Source organism: Tiliqua scincoides, chromosome 1 (genome assembly GCF_035046505.1).
Source record: "Tiliqua scincoides isolate rTilSci1 chromosome 1, rTilSci1.hap2, whole genome shotgun sequence".
Taxonomy (NCBI): Eukaryota; Metazoa; Chordata; class Lepidosauria; order Squamata; family Scincidae; genus Tiliqua; species Tiliqua scincoides.
The window spans coordinates 215,997,179-216,024,130 of NC_089821.1; the positions used below are offsets into that span (position 1 = coordinate 215,997,179).

The 26,952-nt window shown below is 42.1% G+C and overlaps 1 protein-coding gene across 1 annotated transcript in view; it reads right to left on the reverse strand.

Moving 5' to 3' along the window:
* SYNE1 (spectrin repeat containing nuclear envelope protein 1) overlaps positions 1 to 26,952 on the reverse strand; it is a 314,290-nt gene that overhangs the window by 22,190 nt on the left and 265,148 nt on the right. The window contains 8 exon segments of the mRNA XM_066615722.1: positions 792 to 918; positions 1,113 to 1,255; positions 5,118 to 5,436; positions 6,820 to 7,011; positions 8,415 to 8,552; positions 8,725 to 8,907; positions 14,393 to 14,543; positions 17,980 to 18,167. Of these exon segments, the coding sequence (XP_066471819.1) occupies positions 792 to 918; positions 1,113 to 1,255; positions 5,118 to 5,436; positions 6,820 to 7,011; positions 8,415 to 8,552; positions 8,725 to 8,907; positions 14,393 to 14,543; positions 17,980 to 18,167 (1,441 nt within the window).

The window sequence follows — 26,952 nt, forward strand, 5'->3', positions numbered from 1 at the left end:
TTGTCCCATCTATACAGTCTTATAAAGTTATTTCAGAAAACGTATTATACAGTGTCAGGGGCGTGGTACTACTGGGAAAAGTACTAAGAAATGGTCTTTAGGTTGTTTGCTAGACTCACTCTTCCTAGAAGTAGCACAGCCAAAGGAGAAATCCTGTGAACCTAGTATATCTGCCTCAAAAATCTATTTAAAATATTTTATGCAAGATGGCCTTAAAACATGGTATTTTATTTTGCCAGTGAACATTCCTCAATTCTAAGGCTGCCGCTGCTGCAATATTCTCTTTTAGAAAGGCTTAGGATCAGTGGTTTGGTTCCCACACTTTTTTGACTGGCAGTTCCCTTGACCTATTGGGCTATCAGCTGTGGCTCCCCATTAGGGCTACAATCCTATACATTGTACAGGGAAGTGGGTTTTTCATGAGGATTCTGCGGTTCATCTGGCTGGTTTCTGTGGCTACACGGGGAAGCCACAGCTCAGTGTGGGAACCATTGGCTTAGATTTATAATTTACAACCCCTCAGTTGTGTTTTTAATTAACCCTACCTTCTTCCTTGGTTTGCTTATTTCATGTCTGTTTAAGAGTTATAACCCTAACAAAAATAATGATTTAAAAAAGAATGGATTTAAAAGTGGGCTTAAGCAACCTGAAAACTACTATCATCCAGATGTTCCAGTGGTGCTATATATTCTTTATGATAGCCAGGTGTGCCAGGGATGGTATGAGCTTCCTTAGTTCAATGTTGCACATCATTAGTACCTGCTTTTCTTAAAGGTTTTAATGTTACTTACCAGCTGTTTGGGTTTCTGTGCTGTTCAGGTTAATAAATCCAGAGAGTTTTTCTTCTTCTTCTTTCAGTTTGTGCTCAAGCCTCCTAACTGAATCTATACTCCCACTGCATTCACCCAGAAGCTTCATCTGTTTATAAAAAAAATGCTTCTCAATAATCTATGTCATGCCGGAAAAACAATAGAACTAAAACACTAACCGTAAAGTGGTTTCTGTAATACTACTTAAAATAAGTCATTTTACAACCAAGTAGAAAATTTTTTTGTCTTACCCCATTGCTATTTTAGATTTGGCCAACAGGTGGCAACACCCACTGAACTTACATATCCTTTGTAGCTGGAATCTAGTTCTGGTCCTGTTGGTGTTTTACTGCGGATGATTTTCTCCGTTTGCTGAATTTGGAAACGGCTGGTATCTAAGGCCTTGTCAAGCTGCCGGATGTGCGTTTCTAAGGAACTTGGTTCTCCTGCAGCAAGCATATAAGGGCAGATGTCACCAAATCAACACCCTGACATTATTCAAAATCTAAGAGATGAAATGGAAGGTGGTGGTAATTAGTTTAAAAAGCATGACAAAAGTTAACTGACCGCAGTAGCATGTTTGTGATAAATCAGGTATGTTAACTAACAGGTGTTTTTAGGAAGTGTGTGTGCTGGCCATTAAGAAATTTTGAAAGGTTTCATGATACATTGAAGACATTAATTCTTCAGGAACAATTCTGAAAGACCTTATAACCTGTTGATATTGCTGCATATTCAGCAATTTTTCCAACTTTTTATTGATCTTTAGGCTAGGAAATGAGGACAAACCTCAACCTGCTATCCTGAAACATTTAGTAGACAAATGAAGCTTATGCAGCAGAAGTTCAAGCAAGGGCCTGTCTCCTATCTGGTCACATCAGAACTGCCAAAAAAAAAAAAAAAATCACACTGATTGCCATCCTTTCCTGCAGACCAAGATCAAGACTTGTACGTGCTCTAGGTGTCAAGCTTCCCAGAGCATTTTAACATGCAAGGCGAACACTCTACCACTATGGCTATTAGGAAGAAAATGAATGTGTACAATTTGCTGAGCAGAAAAATTAACCACATAGTGTCCTAAAGTGTCCACAGAACCAATCTTTTGCTAGAGAGAATAACTTCAGAAATGGTAAGACCACAGGCCTTTAGTCGATAAAAATAATTTTGGCTTACTTCTTCAGAATCTTTTGGGGAACATTCAGCATTCACTATTCAAACAAAAGACAACATAAAATGTTGCAATAGTTCAAACTTTCAAGAAGGCCTGAGAAAGCAGAGTATGATAGGTGAATGAACTCTTCACAGTCTCATCCTTCCCACGCCTTTAGCAGGCTCTGCAGAAACTTTGTCAGTGGCACTACACAGTAAATTTGTGAGGGAGGTGTCACATGGCTGGCTCTTTTGAGCAGGGGTTTGGCCTAAATGTTCTTTTAGTTCCTTAAAATTTGATAAACCACAATGTCAGTCATGTTTCCCCAGAACATAACACACTACCATTGAAGTAATTTCTTTCCTTCAACAGGCTATGCAAAAGAGATGTCACTACTTTGGGTAGAACACTAAGGGCGCAATCCTAACCCCTTATGTCAATGCTTTCCAGCACTGGAATAGCAGTGCCAATGGGACATGTGCTGCATCCTGCCGTTGGGTGTGAGGAGGCCTCACGGAGGCCTCCTCAAAGTAAGGGAATGTTTGTTCCTTTACTTCAGAGCTGCATTGCCCTCATGTCCGTGCTGGAAAGCACTGGCCTAGGATTGCACCCTAAGCAACTTATTTACCAGATTTTGCTAACTTCTGAAAGCTTTCTTTTTAAAATATCCGTGTGCATTAATGGAAGAGACAGCTTTTTAGAAAGTCCTCTATCAACATGCTAGTGCTGCCATGTGAAGTTAGAGTGGCTAGGTGAATTGTGTAAGGTAGCAGTTGCACTGAGGGCATTGTTATAGCTTTCTGGCAATCTTCGGGCTTTTTATGCCTACCATAGATATTTCTGAGTACATTTTCAGTAAGTTTTACATAGGCCTCAGGGCTCTCTGGGATCTCTATATCTGCAGAAATAAAAACACAATCCAAGTTGATTGCTTAGCAAGAATTATGGCTTCGCCTTGTCAGACACCAAATTTCCTGGAAAGCAAAAAAACTACTAATAACGTGGTAAAATACCAGAAATAGATACTTCAAGTCAGACAAAATGTGCAGATATTGTCATGTACTGTATTGCATTTCTGGTAGTGAGGGGGTTCAAACATGAGCAGTTCCTACATCTCCCTCAGAGGAGGAAGCCAAAGACAGGCAGGGTATGAGAAAAACAGCCTTGGTTACAGATTGATTATATGCATGTTTACTTGGAAATAAGTCCCATTGACTTCAGTGGTGATTGGCCACATGTAACTGCACACAGGACTGGGGATTTTCATCAGTCTTGCTCCATCTCTATGGAGAAGATGCTACCTTCTCTTATATGTGCCCTCTTAGGTCTGATCCTCAGTAGTTTGGGCTATTTTTGCAAAGGTGTTCTTTAGCTGCTCTCAAGGTAGCTGCTGTCAGAACAAATAAATGGCCTCCTTACAAGGTAACTCCAGTGGCAAAAACTGGAAGATGGGGCACAGGACACAGAGGTATTGCTTCCTTTTCCCTCTCAGAAAGAGGGTGAAAGTGAACAAGTACAGCTGCAATGCACAGTTACATGGGAATAACAGGGTTTGTTTCCAAACAAACATGGATAGGAATAAATTTTAAGCCTCTCTTGTGGTACATATATAAAAGAGGTAAAAGAAACAAGGAAGAAAGTGCTACAAGGGAGGAAAAAACAAGTAACAAAATATGAATCAGGAACAGACACGGGAGACAAGGTCCACTGATTAGGTAGCCTGGAGAGGATAGTATGTGTTGGAATTGTGTGTCAGCCCAAACATTGGCTGCAGGTTTATGCAACACCATATTGTGAAGTGGAAGTGAAAGTAACACATGTATATAACAGTACAACAAATCCTGATTCATATGATATAGTTTTGTATTCAATACAACACCAGTCACAAAATAATACGTACACATCAGATATGAAGTGTGCATGTGTGTGTTTAGTGGTGTTTGTGACCTGGTTCAAACAATACAATTGCACAAGAATTTTAACATGGGAATAAATAATTGAGGAGCTGGGGTGGAACGGGGAGAAAATATCACGAGATAATGGAGTTAAAGAAACCCTAACATCACCTGAAATATTTAACCACCACAATGTGAGTGCATCATTTAGACTGTGCTTTTGAAATACATATGAAAGACTATCAGAGAAAATTGAAGATAGCACTAATGCCTTTGCATAACACTGTGGTTACTGGTGATGGGGAAAATAAAAAATAAAGATAACCTCAAATAGAGGAAAATAATAAAAAACACTTTGCTACATATTTTTCATGTGAATTCTAAGCATTACCTGAATGGACCAACCATAAATATAAAGTGCCTAAGGGTCAAACATCTACATGTCACTTCCACTGCTGTGCTGGCCAGTTTTTCCTTTGTCAAAAGTAGTGCTGAGGTGGATGCACAAATGCAGCAACCCTATAGCTAGGTGTAGCCGAGGCTTTAAGAATTCTTCCTGCTGCAGTTCTGACTCAGATCATGCATGCACTCCTCCCAGGTGCATAATGTCTAAAAGGCACCTAAAATATTCAAAATTGTTTCCAGTGCAGGCTGAAGCTATTGGCCTTTTTGTTGAAATGTGGGATGTAAATATTCTTAATAAAATAATATTAGGGAGACTGGCTGTGCTGACTTTTTACCTTAAATGTCATGTGCCACATCAGTCATGTGAACACTAGTGCAACATGTACAAGTCAGTAAGAACTGGTTTTTTGAGCAGCATTTTGAAATGCTGCAGTTGCATGGTGGCAGCATTCTTTTCACTAATTTAGCATATGGCAGTGCGGCTGATTTAAAATCACAACTGCTAATCTAGAAAAAAAGTAATTGTTCAAAGGCTTGCTCTATGAACAAAGCCCAAAGTTTCCCTAGGGTTTGCCTTCTCTTTATCCTGTGATTGCTATTTAGCAGACACCATCATCTAATCAAGCCTGTCCAAACCATCACTTCTAAAAGTGATGCCTCTGTGCCAGTCAATGAATATTTCCTAAAATATTATCCCAAGCCAGAACTGATGCTGCAATTTCCAATCTTATGCAAAACACCAGAAGGTTAAAGTTAAGCTGTAGCAAGATTTTCAGAGAACTGAAGATATTTCATGTCACTTAAGAACTTTCCAACAGGATTGCATAAAAGGGGAGAGAAATGGCTGAATGACTATACCTCCTAGGCTTGCTGCTCCTCTAAGATAGAAATCTTTGTCTTCTTGCCCATCTTCTTCTTCAGAATGCAGCGCCCTTGAAACGGCTGTTTCCAGGTCACGGCTCAGGTCATAATCATGATCCCATTCCAAGGGGATGGAATCTACACTAGCAGGAGTGTCCCGTCCTGACCTTTCACTTCGGAGAGGCTGGAGGTTGGAGGAAGGGTGTGGGGAAAGAACACTATCTGCAGATTTGTCATGCCAGTGTATATCTGAAAGATCCGCTGATTCATCTAGATCCACTTCACGATCAGAGAGGTCATGTTCATCATCTGTCAGCTAGAAGGAAACATTAAGGAAACAGTTATACTCTCCTAGGACCAGGTCATGTCATCAGAAATCAATTACAAAAGTGTCACAGCAGAACATTCAAATTTACAAGACTCATTTTGACTTTTTTTATATACAATACAAAGTTTAAAAATGGTAATAAAGTAAAAATAAACATGCCTTAAATGCTGAGTTCTCATCTGTGTAGTTGGCCTATCCAACAGATACTATCTCCATCCAGACAGGAAAATGTGTGAGTGGAGATAGTATCCACAGCATTTTGGCATGGAGCTACAGTAACGATAAAAAAAAGGATAGTAATTTGGACCACTATTAGCTCCTTTTCTTTCATGTTCCAAAAATCAGTAATCTCTCCCTGAGGCTATTTTGGTTATATTTCTAAATCTATGCTTCATTTTTGCATGTTCAATTTGGAGATTTAAAAAAAATATATATATGTGGTGAATCTTCCTTGAGAGTAAAACAATGAAGGTTCAAAAGAATTCATCATGCATGTCAGGGTGGATTTTGGTATTGTAACTTGCAACTTTATGAACATGCATGCATTACATTTTAGGATACCCTCACCATCCCAGGCTTAATAGCAGCGTTTCTCAAACTGTGGATTGGGACCCACTAGGTGGGTTGCAAGCTATTCATTTCAATGTGTATTTTATTTTTAATGTATTAGATTTGATGCTACCATGATATGTAACTGCATTTGGGGAAATGTTACAGATCCGTACTTTTAACAGGCAATTATGAATACATTTTAATAATGATAGTGAGTGGGGAAGGTTTGGGGATTTTTAAAAAACAGATTAGCAACTGCTTGGGAAGGTTAAGAGGGTTCTTCTTTACTTTAAATGAATTTTTAAATTTACACTTACTGTAAACTTTTAACTTACTTAGAGCACAAATCCTAAGCGCTCTTTTGACCGGCACAAGTCCCTTCTTGTAAGGCACATTCGCATCTCCTTGCAAGTTGGGGAGGCCAGTGCAAAGATGTGTGCAGCCCTTCCTGCACTGGAGCAAGCCCTGGGATTGGTAAATTCACACGAGCCGAGTCAATGTGGTGCGGGTTCTGGGAAGGGCAGGTCAGGCTGGGAGGGATGAAGCCAGGATCTGGCACTTAGACTGGATCCTAACTTGTCATATGGGAGATGTTAACAATTTTCCTGCTTGATGATGTCACTTCCAGCCATGACATCACTTCTGGTGGGTCCTGACAGATTGTAATTCAAAAAAGTGGGTCCTGGTACTAAAAAGTTTGAGAACCACTTCTTCATAGGATTTTTGACCAATTGTGTATTATGCAGTTGGGGGCCAATCAGTCAGTTTGTTTTTATGGAAATAGTAATGTCTGCAAATAACCTTAAAAAAATTACATACTGGGAGCCGAATTAGCTTTTTGTGGTACCGTTCCACACGGCCGAAGACCTCCTGGCAGTACCGCCGAAGCTCATCAAGTTCTTCTTCAATGACAGCAGCATCCAGAGGTTCACTTTTTTCTATCAGTTGCTCACCCTGAGTGATGATCTGATCAATTTTGTTGTTGTTCAGTGAGATCTCTTGCTGAAAGGCCTGCACAGCAGAGGTTCAATTATTGTTATGAGTAGCATAGCAAGCAAATAGCTGTCCATGCAGTTGCTTATTTCTCAGGAAAATAAAATAGATGGTGGAACAACATTCTCAGATAATATCAGCTACTGAAGAAGCAGATTAAAAAACAACAACACAGATCCTACTTTCCTAAATCTGTTGTGTTAACTGTTAAGGATTTCTGTGTTAGTAGATAAGGAATTAATTGAAGGTTCTACTTTGAGTTCCATTTGCCTAAACAGAATAAATATGTTCTATGCAGCGCTAGTCACTCTGTAGATGATCAATAATGATGCTCTCAGCAATAGCACAAAAGATGAAATTGTAGTAAAAGGGGAAACTTCACTCATAGGATTGAATCTAATGCCTTCAGCAAAACTTTACCTCTCTCATTGAAACACCCAAACATTCACAGCCTGAAACCTGGAAACAAAGTATCCAAAGTGCTTTAAACTGGAGAGTTAATGAAAATGGGTATACAGGCAAAAATCAAATGCACTCTAAATTTAACCTTTTCCCAAACTCAAATGAATAAGAGATTCATGTCTTTTATGTTTTGTTTTGGATGCAATGTTTCCCTAAACACATCTTAAATATGCAAGTAGGAAAGGGAGAAATGTTTTGAGTACCATTTGTAGGATCAGACGCTGTATGATTCACATTTTGGAGATCTGCGAGACTTCTGTTTCGGACCCAATTGGTCTCTATAGGGAACACACAACCCATTCCTTCCCCTGCGCAGGCTTACCTTCACCAGTGGATCTCCACTGATCCACCAGTGAAGGTTTTAGCCTTCCTGCTGGCACACCATATCTCTGCATTGCTGCAAAGTACTTTACGGTGATTTTGCAGCAGCTGCTGGTGGATAAAGCATTCCACCAATGCTTCTTTTAGAGAGGACTGGGCTGTAAGCCTCTTTGGAGGTACTTCTTCACACAGTGCATAGTTAGGTGCAGAACTCATTGCCACAAGATGTTGTGATGGCTACTAGTTTGGAAGACTTTAAAAGCAAACTGAACAAAGTCATGGAGTACAAGTCTACCAATGGCTACTAGTCATGATGGTTATGTTTATATTTTCAGTTTCAGCAGCATTATGATTACCAGTTTGAGGGGAACAAAGATGGGAGAGAGGTGCTTTTTTCTACTGCTTATATACTTTCCACAGGCAGCTGATGGGCCACTGTGGAAAACAGAATGCTAGATCAGTATGCTTTACTGATGTCAGGGCTGATATATCTGGTGCGCATCTGTGTTTAGTGAACAATGAATATTTCATGCTTAATGCCTTCCTTTTCATGTGCATTAAACTTCCACCTGATGTGTTATACCGACTGGGCATCTCTCCTTCATGTTGTTGTGCCCTTATGAGTTCCATTTTTGTACCTTGAGTTGCTTTATCTTTGCTTGAACATCACACTCTGAAAAATGCTCGATGTTGGTCAGCTGCAGGTCCATCTCTGTTAGCCAGACCAGAATGTTGTCACGTGCTGTCTCAAACTCCTCACGCTGGCCAATGAAATGCTAAACAAGAAGAGGTAAGGTAACTAATCACATTGCCTGGAGGCTAAAACTTTATCACATTCAACAGTATGCATAAAGTGACAACGTGTCAGTAAGACAAGAGAGAAACCCGTGATACTCTCAAAATTCCCCAACATGCATAGCAAAGAATGGACTACAAATGGAGAAATACTTTAAGTCTACGGAGGATGGACGTGACTCGTTTTTGTAAGTTGTCCCATCTCCGATTCCCTTCATGGACCATTTGCTTCAGGCTGCAAGCAGAGTCGGTGCGATTCTCTCGGGCCAAGCGACGGTACTGTTTGTTAATCAGCTCCAGTTGAGTCAGACTTTCATGCACTTGTCGCTGAAAAGCCTACAGAAATAGCAGCAACAAAATAGACTATTAGAACATCAGCCTCTGTTATCATGGCTATCTGTGGTTTGGATTATTTTTCCTTGTGATTGGCATCGGTCCTGTAGAAATCTTTGTGGATGTGAATTTTTATCAAGTTATTTACATGTGGATATAAATGGGGCCTTCAAGAAGTGACTTTCAATTGGTGCTTTTGCTGGGAACAAGTGAAGATAAATTTTCTAGATAAAAGCATAGAATGGAGTAAAATTATACAGTACTTTTGATACTTCAGTCTTATGCTATTATTGAACAACAAAAGACAGCAAATAAATTTTGTCACTGAGTGCACAAGTATAGAGTTGTCATTTAATGCCAAAAGATAAAATATATCTGGGTTTTGGGAAGGAATTTTCCCCTAGGTGAAACTGACTGAAGACTCTGAAGACCTGTGGAATACATTTTTCCTTTTTCTGACATACAGTGGTCTGCACTGAGAAGAAGACTATTGATTAACTAATGAACAAACAAGGGCTCACCAGCACATAAATGTTTAGAATTAAGCACACCAGGAGCAACAATAGTGCAACATCACAAAACATTATACTAGCACTGCAGGTATCTGACAGGTATCTCTGCTTGCATGTGTCTCATGCTACAATCTTATTTTCATGTTCTGTTGGTGAGGGTGCCAGCAGAAGTGACATTTCCAGTGCAAGTGATGTTCCACTGGTGAGGATGCTGGTGGAAGTGAGAGGATGGCAAGAGGAAGTGACATCCTGCCAGTGAGTGCAACGAGGCGACCAGTAAGTGCTGGCGGCTGTGCGCTTGGGCTGATAGACAGGCCACTGTTGGTGCAGGTGAGTTGGCTGTGGGAGGAATGAGGCAGGGAGGGGGAGAAATGGGGAAGTGTTGGGGTGGGGGGTGGGTAGTGTCAGGAGCCTGAATGGGGTGGGAGGGGTTGGTTACCAGCAGCACTCATGTGCACAAGGATCCTGTGCTCCTTTTCTTTCCCTTATTCACCTTGGTTTCACCACAATAAAATGGCTGGTGCAGAACTGAAAAGATCCATTGAGGAAGTGGAGGCTTTCCCCAGGATAAGGGAATGAATGTTTCCTTACCCTGAGAAGACATCCAGGAGTGCCCCCACCATAAAATGCAGTGTGTGCTCCGTTAGCACAGCTGAATGCGGGGGGGGGGGGAGGGTTCAATAGGCTTGGGATGTCAGGCAAATAAACTAAAAAATATTTAGTGAATGAGTGAAAATTAAACTTAGTCTATTCTGATCAGGATATACTACAAATACAATGCAAACAATGGAATGTTTGTCTTCACACTGTTTACAATATATTAAAATTAAAAAGTCAAAGGTTGGGGGAAACGCAGAAAGATAATTTATAGATCACATTCGTCAAAGGCAATGTCAACACAATAAATAAAGCATACAGAATGCAGTCAGTGTACATGGACCTCATGAAAATACTGTAATATGAAACAGAATAAGTATAAATGTACTCATGTACTGAATAGGAATCAATAACGTTTAGCACTATCTCATTCCATCCTTGAATGGCTACTTTTTAATGCAAAATAAGCTACAGGCATGTTCACATTCATAGCAAGAAACAATGAGTACTTCTTTTTGCTTTTATCTGTTTTCATTGTTCTGGCAGATTAAATTGAAAATAGGCAGCTGTACAGCAAAGTCACAGCCAAGGTCAAAAAAAAGGACTATGTAATTTGAAACAACAAAAAATCCTCACAGGGTTCTTCTTGTAAAAGACAACTTCCATTTAAATGTCGATATGGAATGAGGTAGAGAAGTTGACAGGAGGTGTCTACTGGGAGATGGGAAGATGGGAAGGGAGATGGGAAGGAGGATTCACATGGACAAAGATGAGTATAGCAGAAAAGTCAGAAGCAGTTTTTCTCTGAGAAAAAAAAAGCACCTGTCTCTGCATGTGTTAGAAACACTGAACTTAAAACAGGCTGTTCTTATGTTCAGTCAAACACAGCTGCTGTTTCACCTGTTAGCAATTCTTGCCCAGAGGGAGAACAGCTGTGTATCTTTTGCAGCTTTCAGCCTAACCAATAATGCATTTCTACACTGACTTTGCTTGCCTTAGGACAACACCGACTTTGCTTGCTTTCGGACAATGCTTGCCTAATGCTCAACTATAGGCAATGCTTGCTTCCCTATGGACAATGATGTTATATAATGGCATTCATGAGTGATAATCTTCAAATAATCTAAACAAGAATGTTAAAATGATTAAAAAAAACAAAACAGGATCTTTTGGCACCCCGAGGCTGGACCACTCTGGCTCCTCCAGCTCCTTCCCCTGGCACGCAAAGTGCACTGTACCTGCTGTCCTCGTTTTTTTTTCTCCTCCCCTATATCTTCTTCGGTACGTAAACATGCTGCTGGACCTCTCCTCCCCCCATGGCTTCCCTCTCCTTACTGGCAGCTCCAGGCAGCTTTAGGCCTTTACAGTAGTTGCTCTGGACAGCTGCAGGTCACTCTGAGTGGCCATTCCAGGAGGCTGTCAGTTGCTCTGAGTGGCCCACTGCAGTAGGCCTTGTCAGCTCCTCAGATTGCATTTTCAAAAGACAGCAGGCATGTCAGGAAATGGAAAAAGAAGTGGGGAGTCTGGGCCTTTAATGGTTTTGAAGAAGATGAAATTTGAACAGGTTCAATTTTTTTCAGCTTTGCACCTGTTGAAATTTCCTCTTCTAATAAGCTACTGAAGGTATAGAAATCTTGTCTTTTGCATCTGGTTATTCTAGTCTGGTAATATCTATAGCAATTCAAAGGATAGTTCCAAGGCAAAATAAACTTATTTTTGAAGTCCTTTTTTAGCGAGCACATCTCTTTACCTGCAGTAATTATACAATTCACCTCCTAGGTTCCAGTAGAAGGATGAAGGGAAAGTAACTTGAAAAGTTCAGCATTAAAGAGGATAAGACAAGACCCAAAGAAAGCACCCAACAGAGGGACATATGCCTCAAGAGAAAATCAAGTCAGCTATAAAAATCAGACACAACTAAGATATGCTTGACTGAATTTCATTAATGGAAATCATGATGTTTATGATTCTTCAATGACTTAAGCTCAGATGGAATGAATGGGCAGAAAAGTCGGGGGGGGGGGGGAGAACCCTGCAAGTAGTTCCAGGGAAATGAATCACTCATTCATGTAAATTTACTCAAGCATATGATTATCTGCAGCACCAAGTTCTATTTGGAGGGGGATGGTAACACTTTGCAAAGAGCTAAATGGTAAGGGAAAGAAAGGATGGGGAAGGACACTTCAAAATTAAATTTTTTTCTTAAAAGTTCAATGAATGGGATATTTTCAGGTTGTAAGATTCATTCAGCTCTAGAATAGTACATTAAATCAAATAACACTCATGGGCAATTCACATATATAATTCCCAATCCTCCAAAACAAATTTTGCAGTACTAGGATCAAGTCTTGTCATGATTATCACCCAAGGGGTCAGGGAAAAATTAGGGGGAATTCCCAAACCCTGGCAGGATGCAACCTGCACTCTCTTTCAGCAGCCTAATCCAGTTAACCCTTGAGGATAATGTGGTCCACTTGTAACACCATAAGCATCCAGGTTCTTTTGAAATACATTCCCTTGGTCAATAAAATGAGTTGCACTTAATCTTCAAAATAGAAGAACTTTCTTATAAGAAAAGATTAGTGCTTAATCTTATGGAGCTGGTTGCTCCATAAACATTAGTGTCATGCATTTTCAGTAGCATACAAAATAAGAAAGGCAAGCTGGCTTACCTCACAGGATACTAAGAGTCACCAACATTACAGGACAGTCAGCCACATAATACTCCTTCTAACATGCTCCAGCACGAGGACTACCAACCCAAGCTTCCTCCCCCCCCCCCCCTGTAAACCTACATCCAGGTTTTATACACAAGATTACAAATTAATCACACAGGAACAGCCTCAGTTCTTCTTCTGCCTAGCAACCAGCTTAAAACCTGCCTTAAGCAAAAGGCCACTTGCCCAAACTCATGACAAGTCTTGTGCCCATACATTTTCTCTTCCCACTACTTCCCTCCTTTGCACACACATAATCAGTTAATTACTTCTGGGTTCAGGCAAACCAAAGTTTTCCTTTCATTCAAACTGGCGTTTATTCTTACCCTACAAATCAGAATTGTAAAACGTGGTTTCATTCTGGTTTGCAGGGCAAATGCAAAGCATACTTTGCAGACTGAGATATGACAGCAAACTAAAGTTTGCCTAAACTAGAAAGTAAACTTATGGCCCAGCCCTATGCCAGCTAATGCCTGTGGAAAGGACATGTGTGGTGTTAGAAACATGCCACAAGGCACGCTGCGGCAATGTGGAACCCTGCGGTGCCAGTGGCAAGGCCTGTGTCAGCCTGCCACCACCACCCAGAGGCCTGCACCCACCGAAGCAGGTGGGCGGTGGGGGAGGGTGGGAAAGGGTAGGAGAAGTGTTACGGAGTGTGGGAGTGTGGGAATGGAATGGTTCAGGCCTGGAAGGGGCAGGGTGGTGGCTTCAGTTATCACTGGATCCTATTCCCCTTCCTGGGCCTCAAAGCCCGACACAGGGCAGCTTGGATTTGTGCTTGCACAGATCTGAGTAGCCCCATAGAGGCTTCTGGGGCTTTACCCGTGGGAAGGGAATGAATGTCCCCTTCCTCCAAGGAGACTTCCAGCAGCCTCTATTTCCATGCTGGATGCAGCAGAGACTGCAACAGACCCGCTGCATTGCAACATAGGTCAATTGTTAGGATTGGGTTGTAAGGCTGAAATCCTATAGATGCTACTCTGGGAGTATGTCCCATTGAATGTAATGGAGATTACTTTTGAGTAGACATCCACAGAATTGTAATTCACTTTGGGCGCAATCCTAACCAGCTTTCCAGCACTGAAGTGAGAACAATGCAGTTCCAAGGTGAAGAAATAAACATTCCCTTACTTTGAGTAGGCCTCCCTGACTACCCACCAACTGCAGGATGCAGTACATGCCCCATTGGCACAGCTATGTCAGAGCTGGAAAGTGGGTTAGGATTTGGGCCTTTGAGCACATGCAAAGAGGAGGGAGTGTGCAAGCACAACATCTATTCCTGATCCTTCCAATGATGTTTTTGAAAATCAAAAATAATCAAAACCAAAATGTGATTTTGAACAGAATCACATTCTGTTCAAAAATGTGAACAGAACCATAGTGGAGTTTTTTTTTAAATATTTAAACATTAAATGGAAGATGCCTTGGACAATGCAATGCATGGCATTGTACTACTGGAGAATTATGGAAAACCTGAGCTTCTCCCACTTCTAGCATAGTTCTCACGAGACACTTGCAAAATTATCAGAACTTCTATATTAATAAAGTTTCTGTCTTGTTGAGAAATGTCCTCTAAAAAAAAAAAAAAGAACAAGGACAAGCTGGCTGGCTGGCTGCTGTAATCAGATCAGAACACATTATGCTTCAAGAATCGCAAGTCACCTCAAATTTCTTTAGTTCTTCCTTAGCAACTGTGTACAGCACCCCCGAAGAACTAGGGAAAGCAGCTGTCCTTTCAGAGATTTTCAGCCAATCTTCAAAGCGAGAATAGTCGTCTAAGAACTTTTGCCACAGTCGCCATGTCTCTTCGATCCTGAAACAGAAAACGGAAGATAAAGATAGACTGAGATTCACTGTCATAATTGTCTTGGATTTCTTGTGTTCACCAGCTGCAACAGGAAAAACATGCTGTACACTTCAGCATGCCCAAGCAAACAACAGTTGCACTGAACAATAATTGGCTCTTCACCAAAGCTTGACAGTCTGATTAATAAGCAACATAAATGGCTCACTGAATCCAGCCTTAGCTGGAATAAGACAGCTGTGAGTTTTTTTTTAAATATAATGCAAATTCTCAGATGATTTCATGTAAAGAATTATTAATAATAATTCTTTATGATGAGATTATTATAAGAAGAATAATGTAAACAGAAGAGGTCCAGATATGCTATCTTTTTTATACAGACTGCAGCTGCTCTAATGTAGTTCTCCAACACAAAAGGACAACTTCCTCAGTGCCTTGAACTCTAAAATTAAACTTATGCTATGAAGAATAAAGAATTTTAAAGGAATTTATTTGACAATTTTTTTGAGGTATTTTTTTCTTACACATATTTTTTGCATAGTTTCCCAGTTTCCTGGAATGATTGATGGTTATCCCAGTCTGCATGTCACCACTTGCATGTGGATCAATCTTGCCTGGCCTCACCATCTCATTATGCCAGAGGTTTGCTGGGGTGCCCTCTGGCTTGAATCCCATAGGCCACCTCAAAGCCTTTCTGGCTTGGGGAAGCTTGTGTAATCCAGCTTCCTTGACTCTTTGGGGCTGGCATTGAGAAGTGAAGACTATCTGGTGATGCTTTGAGTCAGAGTGGAAATGCCCATTCCAGGGAATAGACCAGCAGTCTCCAAAGTGGAGACCGCTGAGTGCCCCACAAAGGCTTCTCTTCAGGGAACTGTGCTTAACATTCTGTGGGGGAACCTTGACAAAGTACATCTGATCGCCCCCAGTTGCCGTTGTGTCCAGCCACTTCCGGCCTCTGATGCCCCAGTAGGCTTTGTGCCTGGATTTCCGAGCAGAAATGGCTGAACGTGATGATAAATGGGGGAGAATGGAAGTGCTTTGTCAAGGCTCCCCCACGGAATAGTAAGAACCGGTCATGTGGGGGAGGGCTTTTGAAGGGCACCAGTTTTGGCCCACAGGCTGCAGTCTGGAGGGCCCTGGAAAAGAAAATCAACTCCTATCTCTCCTAAGTCAATGGCCCACAATAAGGAAAGAAGTGGTGGCCCCTTTCATGTGGAACTCCCTGCATTGCCAGGCGTGACATTTTTCCTGATGATTAAAGAGCCTCTGTTTTCAGCAGCTTCTGTTTTGCTTCTTTGTTGCAAAGTGGTTTTGCCTCATTCTGAATTGTTTTTGTCTGTCCTGTGTTATGTTATTGCTTGCAACTTTATCCATTAATTAATGTGTTGGTTTTGGTTTTTTTGTTGCTTTTAACTCTCTTGTCATGTTGTCTTGGATTCTTGTGAGAAAGACATGATACAATTAAAAGAACCCAACACACAGTATATTTAAAATATTAGCAAGTTAATAATATGTGCAGATGATAATTTGCAGTCAAGGCTGGTGCAAGCACATCTGCTGCCTGAATCTGCACAGATCCATTGCTAATACTCCCCATAATTTCCTCTTTCCCCATTTTTTTTTTAACTTGCACACATGTCCTACCACTGCTGCCGCTGCCTCCTCCTCACTTGCCTGGCTGATTAAGAGGCAGTCAGGTAGGCAAGGAGAGGGCAGGGAGTGTGGCAGAGAAACCTTGGCATCCCCCTCCTCCTTCTTATCTTTACAGACATCAACCTTCACCTCCTGCTTGGCCATGTTCAAACAAATAGACTGGGTGGAGCATGATGAGCTTGAACAGGGCAAGGTGGGAGAAAAGAAGTGGAAGGTGGTAGTGGATGGATGTGAAGGTAGAAAGGAGTAGGCAGGGGAGCCTTGCCTCCTTCTTGCTTGCTGGTCTTCTTTGATGGATGGGCAAGAACAAGGCAGAGTGATCCTGCTGTGATTGCTCATGGAAGCAGGCAATCAGAACAGTATCACCATGCTACTTCTTCCTGGAACACTGATGCCACAATTGCTTGTGGCATTGAAGGAAGATTGGACTGTAGTTGGCCTGATCCTCCTCTTATTTGGTCTTATCAAGCAAAAAGTGGAACTAAGTGCTGATGAAAGTGTCTGCTTGGCCGAACAGGGGTGGTGGACAGACTCGGGGCAGGCTACCCCTCATCATTAATAATTATACTTTAACAATAATAAATAATACTGTATAATCCAAACTGCCTCACATGAATTATCTTGATGTTGTCCTTACAGCACCTCATGAGGTAATAATAAATAATATTTAAAACAAACAACAACAATAATAATAAAAATACATATAAATATATTTATAATAATTATTATATATTATAATAAAAGAATAATATTAAAAATAATATTTTTTTCTGTATTGCAGGTGGGAAGCTGAGGCTGGGTGGCTTAGTTCAGGCCACAATCTGATTTAATGACAGAGATTTGATTAGATTTGAACCAGAGAAGTCGTGATTCTCATTCTCTTAGGTTCCAATCCTATCCAACTTTCCAACAGTTATGCAGCCATGTGAACAGACATGGGAACAGCCCCTTACCTTGTTCCCATATAGCCATAAGAACAGCCCTCTACCTTGGGGTTGTATTGTGTTTGCATTGGCACTGGAAGGTTGAATAGGATTTGACCCTCAGTCACAGCACTACACTGGTTCATTTCCTTAAGGCAGGAGTGTCCAAACTTTTTGGTGGGAGGGTCACATCATCCCTCTGACATTGTGTCAGGAAAAAAACAAATTTACATTTCAAATTTAAATTAATTTACATAAATGAATATATTAGAAATGGAACTTATATGAATGAATGAAGGCCCTGCAATAGTTCAAGGCCTATAAAAGGCCTTGCACAAAGCAAGGCTGGCCTTTCTGTCACTGCCTTTGCTGCATCACAGACATGAAATAGCAAGCAGTGGAGGAAACCCTCATCCCACAGCTGACATGAGAGATTGAATAATCGCCCTTATGCTGAGAGCAGTTGCGTCAGGCCAGCATGGGCTCCAGCAAGTCTCTGGAGGGCCAGAGGCTCATTGGAGACTGGGGGCTCTCCATGGGCCGGATTGGGAGTCCCCAAGGGCTGCATGTGGCCCCCGGGCCAGGGTTTGGGCACTCCTGCCTTAAGGTAAACTATCAGTAGATTAGATAGAATAAAGAAATAAATAATTTCACTGTAGGTAAGTGTGCAGAAGTAGGACATTTTGGTTAAGATTCAGCTGCTGTGACAGAGTCTGTATGGACAAACATTTTGAATTGTACTGAAGTCCCAAACACATGAGATCTCTAACCATGAGATTTGGATCTAGGTCCAATGAATAGAGACAAGTTTTTGTTTCATTCTGAGAAAGTAGGCGAATCATTGGAAAATTTCTTGGCTGAGTGCTTACTTGAGTCGCCTTTCCATTGACATAGCACAGATGTTTCTCCACCTTCGATCCAGGTTCCTTGTGGCTTGTTGTATGGAGTCGCATTCTGTTTCAGTGGCACAAGCATCACAGTCATGGAGAAGGACTTCACAAAGGTTGAGGACAGATGCAACCCCAGTACTATGCTTCTCTATGTCCCTTTGCAGTTCCTACAGGTCAACAAATGAACTTGTAAACTTCTCAAGCAAAACAGGGGCTAAACAGAAATGCGCAACATAAGCAAGCAAGACAAGCTTTGAATAATTACAAATGAATGCTTATGACAACACCTAGCTGAACTGGAAACTCATTAAAAATGGAACCTTTCAATAAGTGGGTTACTAATCTCTCTAACCGTTTTTTTACTGACATGTTACATTCATGAACTTCAGAGTAAGGTCCAGATGCAGACTGCCATGTTGAGAAGGCAAGGAGGCTATCAGATACCACAGGACAGAAGCGGTATCAGTGGTTGGCCAGGCTGGGCATTGGCTGAGGGCCCACCAAACACTCACACTAAGAAAATGGTGTCTTTTTCTTGCACCCCTCCCCTGCAACTGAAATTCAAAATAGTATGGGCTAAGTTTGTAACCAAGACTGGTGTTAGATAATAGAGTTTCATCTCAGAGCACTTTAGATATTGTTACTTGATTTATAAAGAATGGTTTCTCCAGCTTTATCATTCCTACAACACTACCCCTAAGCTCCCTAAGGCTACGAACAAGGGAAAAAGGAAGAAAGAACAGAAAATTAGTTTGGTGTCCCATATACACTGTATACTTTCTTCTAAATTTCTCAAAGTCAGTATCTCTCAGGTCAATACAAGCAAATTAGAGTTTAAATAGCACAGTTAATAATTAGAAAAAATAATGCACAATTTTGTGAAATTTTCTGCAAGATGCAATTAGTATAAGTTATATACACCTAAAAGTCTTAGATCTGAGAGCATTCTGCTAAGGAGAGTTGTTTCATAATATTATGGCCCAATCCTATTGGCCATTTACACTGGAGAGACTAAGATTCCATCAGTGTAAACTTTACAGCTGTTGCAAATGCAATAGTACCAGTGTGTGCAGCCTGGTCATCACCACAAGCAGCCGGCTCTGCATGAAAATGGATGCTGGACGCCTGCTGGAGCACGTAAGGCTGTGGAGGGGCTAGAAGGGAGTCAGAGAGGGGTGGAATGGGGCAGGGGTAGGTGAAACAGGAAAGAGGACTTATTGGGCCCGTGGCAGGTTCGGCAGCAGCAGCACCTGCCAAATCCTAATTCCCTTTCAGGTCTAATCTGCCTTCAAAGGTCAGCGTAGACTTGTGCCAGCTATTGAGCTGGTGCATGTTCAAGTTGACTATGGTAGCTATTGGGGTTTACCCCAGGACGAAGGAACAAATATTCCTTTACTCCAAAGAGGTGTCAACATGTCAAAAGTCTCCTGTTGGATACAGTGAAGTCACACTGATGCCGCTGAATTTTCGTGTGAAGAGAGTTAGGATTGGGCTGCCTGAGAGTTATACAAAAATTCAAAGCAGAAACAGACTTCTTTATTGCTAATGACATTTTTTTGAATAACACACACTGATTTTTGTATGATTGTCTTTGATTTTTCTTTGTCAAACAATTGAACAGATCTAGATATGTCGACAAAGTTAGCTGGGCTCAGGTGTGGAAACAAGTTTCATGAACTTGTAATGTTTGCCTTAAAGAATGACTGGGAATTACGGGTGCTGCCCATATCATTTTCCAGTTGGGATTAAAATGTGAGACAGAAGCATTACTTATTTACCACCCCCTCATCCCCAAATCCTGCTTATTAACTCATCTTCTGGATGTTCCAAACTGCTCAGTTTCCTTTCACCTAAAGTCGCATGCCCAGGGCAGCAGCTGCTTTAAATGCTATTTTCAAAAATACATTTTCCAAGGGCCAGTGGGTTTTTCTGCCTGGCACTCAAAATGAGTGCATCAGAAAGAGAAGGGAGGGAAAACAACCAGGAGCTTCATGGCTGGAGCATTGCCACTGCTGCTACCCTGGAAATGTTGGCTTTGGTGAAGAGGAGAGGGTGTTGGAGAGAATCAGGAGCTGGATGGATGGGATGTAAGGGTTTGGGTGAGCATCTTCTGAACGTAAGATTGGCTTGGAAAATGTCAAGCTATTCCTGATTATTCCTTTTTTGGGGGGAGGAGTAAAAAAGCTTTTCAATTTGATGGGGGGAAGAGATAACTTACGATCTAGCAAAAGTATTGGTTACAATTTACAAAACACTGCTGCAGTGCCTTTTCTCTTTAGTCCTCTGCAGAACATTCACACAAACACCACTGACATGAATGGAAAAGAGATAAAAGCTGTACAGCAATCATTCCTGATAGATTGAATCTGTTGTGTCCTATATAAAGCTCTGGTTGTCTTCCTGGTTACTTTGAATTCTTTCTTGTAGCACTGGTAGGCAAACTATTTGACCAAACTTTCTCTCAGGCAGACCTTCAACCTCTATTGAAAAGAACTGTAGCAAATACAAGAACATGGGAATCTGAAGACAGATAATAAAATTGATAATAAAAAGATTTATTACATCTCTATTTCATTAATTGCCAAAAGCAATTAAGCAGCCAAAAAATCATACATTTTTCACCAAAGCTGCAGGAAGAGACTAAATAGCCTCATGGCAGCTTGAAACATTTTAGTACAGTGTTTTCCAAACTGTGGGTCAGGACCTAGCAATGGGTTGTGACCTGATTGTTGGCGGATTCTGAAACTGATAAGCTGACAAGGAAATGAGTTGAGCCCTATGGAAATCAAAACTGAGCCAAACATGCATGTTTACTCCCTAGTAGGCAAACATGCCTTAGCTCTTATCAAAGGCCAGGCAAAGGAGAATGCAAAGCCACCAAAATGGCCCTGATCTAATGAACATGGAGCTCCAGAAGGTGACCCCCCTCCATACTAAAAAAGGATAAAAACCGAGGTTTCAACAGCTGGTAAAGTGAATTTTTTTAAGGCTAATATAGCTAGGTGGGTCCCAATAGAATGTTGCCTTTAAAAAGTGGGTCTTGGTGCTAAAACGTTTGGGAACCAGCATTTTACTAAGTTCTGAAATGGGAGGCTGGAGGAACAAGACTATGCAGCAACATAAGGATGCTTTTTTTCCAGTAGAGGAAAGAGACACTGTTCTAGGGAAGTTTTTTTGGGTGTGTGGATTTGCCATTTTAATGGAATAAACTGATGGCAGGAACAACCTAACAGCGAAATCCTCATTAACTGTCAGATAATAGCTTGTGAGACACAGCAACAGGCAACATGAAGGCCTCAAAAGAAATGGCATAACCTTTAGCCCAGTGGTTCTCAAACTTTTCCGACAGGCAGCTCCCTTGACCTACTGGATCACTGGCTGCAGCTCCTATTAGGGCTACAATCCCATACATTGTATAGGGTGGTGGGATTTTGGTAAGGATTCTGCAGCTTTCCCATCTGGTTTCTGTGCTTCCCAGGGAGCCTCAGCTCACAGTTTGGGAAACACTACTTTAGTCTGAGGTGCTCCACCACTCTAACTTTCATGAGCCAACCTCAACAACTTTTCATCTTGTTCCATTTCACCAAAGGTGGTGCAAATACCTTTCTGCCTTGTATCAGCTATGTGTTTTCTTCCCTTCCCTTAACAAGTATGAACTACTACTTCTCCTCTTTTACTTTCCATAAGCCCAAAGGACAATGAGGGTCAAACTAGATTTGACTCCCAAACATGTGTCACTTTCACATTTTGTTTCTTTTAAGGGGATACACTGGGGGGAGGGGGAGAATGAAATTGGCAAAACTGCAGTAGGGGGCTTCTGCCACAGTTCTGATTACAACTGCACTCCCTTGAATACTATTTTTAATGAAGAAAATGCATAGAACCATGGTGGGGTAAAGCATGAAATCTCCTCCCTCTTGCTGCACTGTTTCTCCCTTTCACACTCTTCTTATGCTATCTATTTATAAGGGCAAAACATGGAAGTGAAGCTGTTGTGTTTGAAGTCATGTGTAGTTTTGCCCCTTATAGGGAAGAGATGAGCTGAAGATAGACATATCAGTAGGGTGTATGCATCCTAGAAGCATGGTGTATGGCATAGTACAGGCTTGCAAGCATGGGGGAGAATGTGTATGAGGAGAGAAGAGACTGACAAAGGGGAAAAGAAGGCCAGGTGAAAAAGGAACATCTTTAGCCCTCGCTGGAAAATTTACAGGTTGGGAGAGGTTCTTAACCCCATTGCTAAGGTGTTCCATAACAAAGGTGCTGCCACAGAGAAGGCCCTGCTCCTCAGTGCCTCTGCTAACTTTAGGGTTCCAGTCAGTTCATATTGGGAGAAGGTGGTTTCTCAGAATTCTAGTCCTGAGCTGTATAGGGGCCCAATCCTATCCAACTTTCCAGCACCTGTGTAGCCACAATGCAGGCCTGAGGTAAGGGAGCAAATGTTCCCTTGTCTTGAGGCGGCCCCCATGATTGCCTCCCCACCACAGGATGCAGTACATGCTCCACTGGCACAGTTGCACCGGCACTGGAAAACTGGATAGGGTTGGGCCTTAGGGTACTAAAGGCCAATATCAGCACCTTGAATTGGGCCTGGAAAGAGACCAGCAGCCACTGCAGCTGCAGGAGTGGCAGACAGACTGAGTCAAATTGCATAGCCTACAAGACTAAATGGGCTGCCACATTATTATTATACTTTATTTTTACCCCGCCTTTCTCCCCGAAGGGACTCAAGGCGGCTGCACTAACTGTAACTTCAGGGCAGAGTTCAAGGGCAGCTCCATTTAGAACACATTGCAATAGTTGAGTCTCAGTGTCATCAAAGCACAGATCACTGTGATTAGGTCTGATCAAGTCAGATATGGCTGCAGTTGGTGCACCAGCCCAAGTTGGGCAAAGGCCCAACTGGCCAGTACCACCATATAGGCACCCAAGAGCAGTGTAGGGTCCAGGGTGACCACAAGTGGCAGACCTGCTCCTGCAGAGAGGATATAATCCTGTTCAGTGCACATTCCAATATCTGCACTGTGACTTTCCAAAAATAAAAAGGACCCCTTATTTGTCCAAATTCAACTTCTGCTTATTTGCCAATATTCCAATCCTCACTGCCTTCAGGCAGCACTCAAGGGTTTCAACTGTATCCCCAGCATGACAAAGAAAGGTAGAATTGGGTATCATCTACGTATAAATGCCACCCAACTTCAAACCCTTGGATGACTTCTCCCAGGGGTTCCATATAGATATCAAACAATATGGAACCCTGCACCATCCCATACACCAAAGGCCAGGGTACTGCAGGAGTCTACCAGTAACACCTTCTGGGACCTGTTGGACAGGAAGGACTGGAACCACTGCAAAACTGTGTCCCCCAGGCTCATCCCTGTCAAACATTCCAGAGGGATGTTATGGTCCATACTACTGAATATGGCTGAGAGGTCCAGCAGGACTAGCAGGAATGTGCTCTCCCTCTCAAATTCCTGGTGAAGATAATCAAACAGGATAACCTGAGCAATTTCAGTCCTAAAGTCCAGCCTGAGGCCGGATTGAAAAGGATACAAATAATCTGTTTCATTCAGAACCCAATGGAGCTGAGACACTATCAACCACTCAATCAACTTGTTCAGAAACAGGAAGTTGGAGGCCAGTCTGTAATTTCCGAACACAATTATTTTCAGCCAGAAATATTAAGCATAAGAATCCCAAATAACAGTATCAACAGGCACTGACACAGTCAATGTGGAGTCTGAGGGCCCAATCCTATCCAATTTTCCAGCTCCAGTGCAGCTGCAATGCAGCCCCTAGGTGAAGGAACAGATGTTCCCTTACCTTGTGGAGGCCTCCATAATTACCCTCCCACCACAGGATGCAGAACAAACCCCATTGGCACTGCTGCACTAGGGCTGGATAGGATTGGGCCCTAAGTCATGTCAGATGCGAGTCATTATATCTGCAAAGTAATTAGCACATAGGAAACCATGTTATCCTCCTCTCCTTCCCCTAAGGAATCAGGCAGAGACAAGTCTGGACAACTCAGAACAGCTCTGTAGGACAAGTCTCTGCAGATACAATGGTGACTAAGAAAAAAGCCTTCTTTGCTACCACAGAATAGGTATCTGCCAAGTCACTTGATTGCCCATAGCTCCTCAAGAAACCAAGAAGATGTTTTGGCTGTGCAGCAAGGCAGAGGTCACTCTGGAGTGATCTGATCCACTGTCTTGGTCATTTCCTCATTCCAGAAGTTGACCAGGGCTTCATATGAGTCACAGATCCTAGTAGCAGGAAAATCCCCAACGCCCTCAGGAAACCCTCTGACTAACAGAGAGCAGGCCATCCAAAATGGTCCTCTACCATTGCAGGGGTAACAGTAAACCTAAACCCTATCAGAACAAATGACAAAGGAGTGATCTTAATCTCCTCTGCATCCAGATTACCATCCACTTGCTCAGCAGTAAACACCAGGTGCAACATGTGTACTGCCCAATGCATTTGGGCTGAAATTATTGGAGATGGGCTCATAGTCACCATGACAGTCATGAAATCCTGAGCTGCATAAGAGAGACTGACATAGGTATTGAAATTCCCAAGCACCAACAATGTCATTCCAGATATCACCACAGCCAGATCACAGAGACACTGTTGGGCAGCAAGGTGGAAAATACGCTAACAGACTCACAATCCTGCTTTTCCCATTTGGCATCAAATAAAGACACCCAAACCTGGTGGACCACCTGGTACAAGGCAAAAGGGATGGTATCACAGCATATTGCAACCCTGCCTCCCTACCCTCCCAGCCATGGCTGCTGCAGTACCTGGAGACCAACCCTTCCCATCTCATAAGAACAGCCCCACTGGATCAGGCCATAGGCTCATCTAGTCCAGCTTCCTGTATCTCACAACGGCCACCATCACCACATCCTGCGGCAAGGAGTTCCACAGACCAACCACACGCTGAGTACAGAAATATTTTCTTTTGTCTGTTCTAACTCTCCCAACACTCAATTTTAGTGGATGTCCCCTGGTTCTGGTGTTATGTGAGAGTGTAAAGAGCATCTGCCTACCCACTCTGTCCATCTCCTGCATAATTTTGTATGTCTCAATCATGTCCCCCCTCAGGCGCCTCTTTTCTAGGCTGAAGAGGCCCAAAAGCCAGGTCCCATAATACATACCTTGTCAGCATCCTCTTCCAGGATTAAGCCTTTGATCAGACTGGTCTTATTGTTAATTGACCTGGAGTTTAAAGCAGCAGCTTAAGGCAAGAGCAGGAGTCTCCAAACCCCAGATGTGGCCCGCGACAACCTTCTATCTGGCCCGTAGCAAGCTTCTGGACCCCTGCAAGCTTCTGGCCCACTCAACTGAATGTGACCAGAGCTGTGCTCCAGTTGCATCTGGAGGGTGTTCTGAGGGCCGGGGAGGCCATGCACCTTCCCTCAGAATGCTTTCTAAAAGCCTAAAAACATCACTTCCTGGTTTTCCTGAAAAACCAGAAGTGATGTTTTGGGGCCATCTGAAGGCCTTTTCTGGGCTTTTGAATGTATTTCTGGGCTTTTGAATGTATTTATTTAAATTTTATATTTAAAATTTATTTATTTTTCTGGCCCTCAACACTATGCCAGATATTTGATGTGGTCCTCTGGCCTAAAAGTTTAGCGATCCCTGGGCTGCTAGAGGGTTCACTACTAGGAGCACCAGAGATATGAGGATTGGAGGAAGGGCTGGTAAGAGGACAGTCTGTCTATGACAAACCCTTCTTCCCCAGGAATGGTAAGTCCAACCTCCACCAACCCTCTCAATGGCAGCACCAACACGCCCCCCCTTTACTGAAAAAGCTTCCTTCTACAAAGACCAAACCCACCGCCCAAATAATCTCAATCAAAGAAAAGGGAGGCAGCCCCCCACATAGGTACACAGAGCAGACTCACATAAACCAAACCAAACTGAACCAAAACCTCACAGCAGATGGATGCTAGTTGAGCAAGAAAAGAGTCCAGAATCTCCTACCACCCCTTTCATGATAGCTTCATAATCCTCATTCTCCTATCATAAGAGCTTCTAGTGTTTGAAAGGGGAGGTTCTTTCTCTTCCTTAAAAGAATAATCTCTTTGGTGTCAACCCCTTTGAAGACAATATACCAATAGTGTCCTGCAGTCCAGACCCGGACCAAATACTCCACCCTTTGATGTTGGCAGTTCAAGGGGATGGTTTTGACCAGGATGAGGTTGCTGGCTCTTTGCTGCTGCTTTTCACTCTCCATCATAAAAAGGCAGAGGGTAATATCAATATCAATGCTGATGTTCAGGAGATGGGGGAGTCAGGCCCTGTCTTGTCAACCCTAAACCTTCAACTAAGTGATTTTTTTTGTATTGTATCATGTTGCTTTGTGATTATTGTATTTTAGTCATGGTTTTCAGCTACCTTGAATATTCCATTTTATGGAATGCAAGGGGGATACAAATATTTTCAGTAAGGAAATCAATAAACTTAAATCGAAACAACAAACAAGAAATAGAACTTCCTTCTCATGAAGATCCATGGCCTGAGCATATTCAGGAAATATTTTAAGTCCCTTCTTCTGAGCTAGAATTGAACATGAAATGAATATGAAGGCTGAAACTGAACATGAAATGGCAGCGTAATAATTTTCTTTTAGGTGGATGTTCATCTTGTTTTTGCCTCAAAATATTGGAATCAGCATCAAGGAATCGACATGAGTTGCACTGTAAATTCATTTTTAAAAACTTCCAGGGAGATTTAAGATTTTTACGCAAGAGAAATAGGTGAAAAGAAGCATCTCAAATCTCCTTAGGGTCAGTTTCACATAGCTAAAAATACCTAAAACATATTGTAACCACATCCTCCCCTCTTTCTAATTGTTAGTTTTCCCTTCCTTCCCCTTGTCAGTGCCTCTTTGTGCCTTAAGGGCTTCTGCATTCTTGTGGGGCAGGTTGCCCACACTCA